General features: G+C 36.2%; 1 protein-coding gene across 1 annotated transcript; it reads left to right on the forward strand.

The window, feature by feature from the left end:
• Window positions 1–266: 266 nt before the first annotated feature.
• On the forward strand, window positions 267–5386 carry LOC122297123 (wall-associated receptor kinase-like 14). Its single transcript, XM_043107027.1, has 3 exons — window positions 267–1214; window positions 3462–3539; window positions 3924–5386. The coding sequence occupies exons 1-3, from the start codon at window positions 500–502 to the stop codon at window positions 5207–5209; spliced, it is 2079 nt and encodes a 692-aa protein (XP_042962961.1). The 5' UTR covers window positions 267–499; the 3' UTR covers window positions 5210–5386.
• Window positions 5387–5673: the final 287 nt, after the last annotated feature.

Consider the following 5673-nt stretch of genomic DNA (forward strand, 5'->3'; position numbering starts at 1 on the left):
AATTAATTAAATTTTTTAATTTATCATCTATATATTATATATTTAATAAAAAAATTAAAAATTAAAAAATTATGTAGATATATAATATAAAGATAATGAGTAAAATTTTTCTTGATGAGCAGTGCTCGTCAGCTGTTCCTATAAGAGCAAAATATTTTTTTAATTCTTTTTTAATATTTTTAAATATTTTTTTAAAACAAAATTTAAAATATTATTAAAAAATATTTTTATGTTTCTTGATTGATATATACTTTGTTTTGTTCTTTTTCGTTTGAAGAAAAACCCCACCATTTAAATCAATATCAAAGACCAGTACGAGCGAGTACTGCTTTGCCGAAGAAGCTACGCATCTGTACTCTCTTCTTCTTTACCACAGGTCTGGTCGAAGTTCAATCATTCAAGCCAGATACTTCAACCCTAAACATAGATTTGAAAGTTGTCCCAGAAATCCATTTCTCTGAATTCTCTTTTTTTTGTACGGGAAAAGACAGGCTCTTCCATGACCACAGAAACTGCAGGTCTGGTCCTGCGCCTAGCAATCTTTCTCCTTCCACTTTTGATAGCCCAAGCATCCGCCCTCAACTGCAACCGATCATGCGGCATCAAGACCGTCCCGTACCCGCTCGGGTTCTCTGCCGGCTGCGATGTCCGTCTAAACTGCACGGATAGCGGCATGTTCATAGGAGAATTCCCTGTCCAATCCGTCAACTCCGATGGGATTACGGTCTCCACCGCCGCCTCGTGTAACCGTTCCGTCGAAAGCTTCTTTCGCCTCTTTAGCCGCCACTTCGCCCCCACGTCCCAAAACTCGATTCTCTTAGGGAAATGCACCGCGCCCGCTCTTCTATGCACCATCCCGGCCACTCTCGTCCAGACCCATTTCGAGTCTTCGGGTTGTGACGTTAACAACAGCACGATCAGTTGCTACATGGAGAGTAGTTCCTCTCGTTTCATTGACCAAGCCAATTTGAAAGCAAAAATCTGCCAGAATTTTGTCTCCTCAATATCGGCGGAAAACGACTCCAGATTGGCGGTGTCGCTGGAAGTTCAGGTGGTAAAGCTCGGGTGGTGGCTCGAGGGAGCTTGCCAGTGTTCTATCAATGCCAATTGTACCCCATTTCTCGCTCCGACGACTGGACGGCAAAGTTTCCAATGCCTGTGCAACGAAGGATACGAAGGCGACGGATTCCTGGCCGGCGAAGGTTGCCGGAAAGGTTAGTCCCCATTACTCTGGTTTTTTTAAATATATTTTAATAATTTTTTATTTTTCATTTTCAGAGCTATATATTTTAATATTCGAAAATTATAGAAGTTGTCATGCCACAGCATAATTTTCAAGTAATTTTATCTCCGGGAATTAAGGTCAGAGCTTTGCATTTGTCGAGATGCAGGAGATCCTATTGACTTTTATACGTGTGTTCCGCTTTTTCTACACGTCATTATCCATTTCAATTAATTTGAATATTTTAGAAAGTAAGAATGCTTAAAATAATTGAAAATATATATTTTAAAATTGGTGTCATGTCCTGTCTTAACCGGTTGGATCTGAAAAGATTAGGCAAGTTGCCGAATGAATGATTGAATATGTGATAATTAGGAGTAAAACTATGATCATTTGTCTTTGTAATTTTTGTAATTCTTTTAATCAAATATATATTTCATATAAATAATTTTATAAATTTACATTAAATACGTCAAATTATAAAATTAATAAATTAGATTTAGTGTATTATATAAAATTATTTTAATTTATAAATTTCGTACAGTCATTTTTATATATTTCATGTATTATCCGTTCATATGATTGACTGTATGTATAAAAAATATATAAAAATAATTATATATAACATAATTTATTTTTTATTTTTTTAATATAAGTAGACCAAAGAGGCCGCAAAAGTTGGCTAACAAGCATGTTGTAATACAAATGATCACATGTTTGCTTTATGCAACCAAAGTTGTCACCAATGACCTCCAATGGGACCTGGAAAAAAGGGTGAGTCGTTGTCCTTAGCCGCATAGTGATACTCTCATTCATCATTTTGTGTGGGGTTGGTCAATTCAACCTAATCAATTAGCAGTATTTATTTCCATAAATCATTTGGTCGACGACCAGACCAATATTATTACCATTTTTTCCTCTTTTCTTTCCGGCTGAGGAATGGGTACGTAATATTTTACCTAATACAGCTGCGGATGGACCCCTTTTGTGTGATATAGAGTTGCGTGTGCATGAAGTAGGAGAAACTTGTGGAAAAATCAAAGCTTATTCATGGGTAGCCCTCCACCCATGAATACCAGTCAATAGACGCCTCCTTGTGGGGTTTGAAGTTTGAAGCTTTGTTCATGATTATTCATGTATTGGTGTGAGAATGGCATATTTGTCAAACTTTGAGATGTATATGATTTGAAATTGTTGACCACTTGAAAGGTGTAGAGGGTTCTTTTTAGGTAGGTTTTGTCAAACTTCAAGAAAATATATATGGTGGTTTCAAACGGCAATATTAGGGGCTTGTTTGGAAAGTGAAATGATCTTATCTTATCTTAAAACTTTTCATAATTTTCTTTTCAGATATCACTTAATAAGAATATTTTTCAATTTCTAATTTCTAATTTTTTTCATTTAATCATTATAATTTTTCTAAATTTTGAAACAAAACACAAAAACAGTACTACTTTTTCAAATTTTAAAAGGAAAGTAACAATAAGAAATTACATTCTAATAATATTATAATTTTATAATATTTTTATTCAATTTTTTTCTTCCATTTCTTAAAACTCAATAAAATATCTTAAGTATTGAAAAACATTTTCATTACTTTGATAAAATTATCATCTTATCTCATTACCCAAACAAGCCCTAGTGTCGTATGAATAATTATTATGATATTTTTTTTTTTATAAGGGAATGGTCATGAAAATAAGAAAGGAAAAGAGTTCATCCAAAAGATAAACAAATAGTTGTTGTTCTCATTTGTCAGCATGCACGACTCTTCTGTTTAGAACTTTCACCAGACAAGACGAATATGAGAGGCTGTATTTGTGTCAAACTATACAGGTTGAATTGGGGGAAACTTCACTTAAGTTTCCTCCTATACCTTTTATTGGACCATGAATTGCTAATCCACTGAAATTGAATCGCTAAGAAAATCACTGGATTTGTCCATGTTATCTGTAAATGAATGGATGTGATAAACTGAAATAAATCCATAAGTCTCATCTGTTACTTTTTAACGGATTTTACATGATGTAAGCCAAACTCTTGGCATACATATATAGTACTTAGTATAAAATTAAGCATGTGTCTTGTGCGTGTGCGTGTGTGTGCGCGTGTGCGCTTGTTCATCAAAATGGTGCTAAGATGTTCCGTAAGTAAGCTTGGTACCATTATATCTATCTCTCTATATTAACAAGAATTGGCAATTTATTGAATTTATCTTTGATTTTGATACATAAAACAGTTTCTTCAGCGTGCAACCCCAAAAAATACATGTCCGGCCAATGTGGAGGAACAACCAGAGTGGCTGTTTTAATTGGAGGTAACTGGTCTTTCCTTTTAATGGGGAAACAATAACATTGCTTGTTTGATCATATCACATGACTCAATACGGGTAAACTGGATTTTTCAATGAATAATGTTAGATACAGCCTTGAAATGTGCAAACATCACGCATTCCTTTGAAAATAATTGAGTTCTGTTATTAAAAAAATAATTTTTTTATATCAGTCCCATGTTTATCCACTTTTTCAAAAATGAGTTCGCGACACTTGCATATCCTAAAACTATAAATATCATTTATCTTTTAGAATAAATTAGTGTTGGGATTATATGGGTTTTCGACATGCATAGGTTGAATTAAACATGATTTAGCTTTCATTACTGATTTTGCATTAATCCTAAAAGTTGAATGCTCCATTCTCAGGCCTTGCTGCTGGAGCTTTTATGATGATTGTTTTGGGTCTGATATGCTGTTTCATTCGGCGGCGCTCTAAGTTAAAAGCCAGACACAGTGCCAAACGCCGGCTATCTGAAGCTACTGGCAACTGCAGCATTCCAATTTACGCCTACAAAGAAATAGAGAAAGCCACAAATAGTTTCTCAGATAAACAAAGGCTAGGAACTGGAGCATATGGAACAGTATATGCTGGAAAATTCCATAGTGATCATGAATGGGTTGCCATCAAGAGGATCAAACATAGAGACACTGACAGCATTGAACAAGTCATGAATGAGATCAAGCTCCTTTCATCTGTTAGCCATCCAAATCTAGTCCGCCTCTTGGGCTGCTCTATTGAAAATGGTGAGCAAATCCTGGTCTATGAATTCATGCCTAATGGAACTTTGTGTCAGCATTTACAGAAAGAGAGAGGAAATGGACTCTCTTGGCAAGTTCGTCTTACCATTGCAACTGAAACTGCTCAGGCCATAGCCCATCTCCACTCTGCTATCAATCCTCCAATATACCATAGAGACATCAAGTCAAGCAACATACTCTTGGATTACGATTTCAAGTCCAAAGTTGCAGATTTTGGTCTTTCTAGACTTGGGATGACCGAAATATCTCACATTTCAACCGCCCCACAAGGGACTCCAGGGTACCTTGATCCTGAGTATCATCAGTTTTTTCATCTATCTGATAAAAGCGATGTCTATAGCTTTGGTGTAGTTCTGGTAGAGATCATTACAGCATCAAAAGTGGTGGACTTTTCTCGACCTCCAGACGAGGTGAACTTGGCTGCTCTTGCCGTTGACAGGATAGGAAAAGGATGCTTAGATGAGATTGTGGACCCATTCCTCGAGCCACAAACTGATGCTTGGACGCTTTCGTCAGTGCATAAGGTGGCGGAGCTGGCATTTAGATGCCTTGCATATCACCAGGACATGAGGCCTTCAATGATGGAAGTGGCCACTGAATTAGAAAGAATCAGGCTTAGTAGATGGGAACATTCAGAAGAAAAATATAGTACAGCATCATCAGACGTATCTTCTTCCTCTTGCTCATCCAACACAAGTGAAAAACCGCTAAGCGCGATGGTTAAGAAGGCAGGAATGGAGACTAGAAGTCTGATTGTGCCACAGATTGGGGTTCCTCGTTTTAATTCCTTGGAAAGAGCGAGGGATAATTCACCAGTTTCTGTGCAAGACCCTTGGTTAAGTGAACAGAGCTCACCTTCATCAAGCAGTTTGCTGAATAATGTAATTCAGTAAATGTTGGTTTTTTTTTTTTTTTAAGGGTGCTTAGTTTCATCTCATCCTGTCAACACAACCAAGATACTTTTGCAACGTTACTATTTTGTAAGTTCCCCATGGTTCAACATACACTAATACTTGTATGCTTGTGGAAAGAATTCCTATAAAGAGTAATAGATATTGTGCTTGTTTTCATTGTTTTTTCATGTTGACTTCTTACTTTCTCTATTCTTCATAAAGGGTTATGATTCTATGGCAATTTTATGAAGGAAAAGCCATACACACTCTAAATATGTTCGATTTTTCCCAACTTTCCCTTTCAACCATTCAGCACTCACTCCCCCATTTTCCTTTCCGTTCTTGTACAAGGTTCCTAGTCTTCTAGACTTCTTTTTTTTCGGGTAAGTTAAGAATTTAATAATAATGAGAACCAACACAACAGTACAAGGCAGAAACCAAGCATTAGCAATCGAAACTGCCCA

Source organism: Carya illinoinensis, chromosome 15, assembly GCF_018687715.1.
Source record: "Carya illinoinensis cultivar Pawnee chromosome 15, C.illinoinensisPawnee_v1, whole genome shotgun sequence".
Taxonomy (NCBI): Eukaryota; Viridiplantae; Streptophyta; class Magnoliopsida; order Fagales; family Juglandaceae; genus Carya; species Carya illinoinensis.

What these genes read in the sequence shown, in the direction of transcription:
- LOC122297123 (XM_043107027.1), top strand. Translation starts at nt 500, where the DNA reads ATGACCACAGAAACTGCAGGTCTGGTCCTGCGCCTAGCAATCTTTCTC. An exon ending in CGGCGAAGGTTGCCGGAAAG is followed by an intron (nt 1,215 to 3,461) that starts GTTAGTCCCCAT and finishes TACATAAAACAG; the next exon opens with TTTCTTCAGCGTGCAACCCC. An exon ending in AGTGGCTGTTTTAATTGGAG is followed by an intron (nt 3,540 to 3,923) that starts GTAACTGGTCTT and finishes CTCCATTCTCAG; the next exon opens with GCCTTGCTGCTGGAGCTTTT.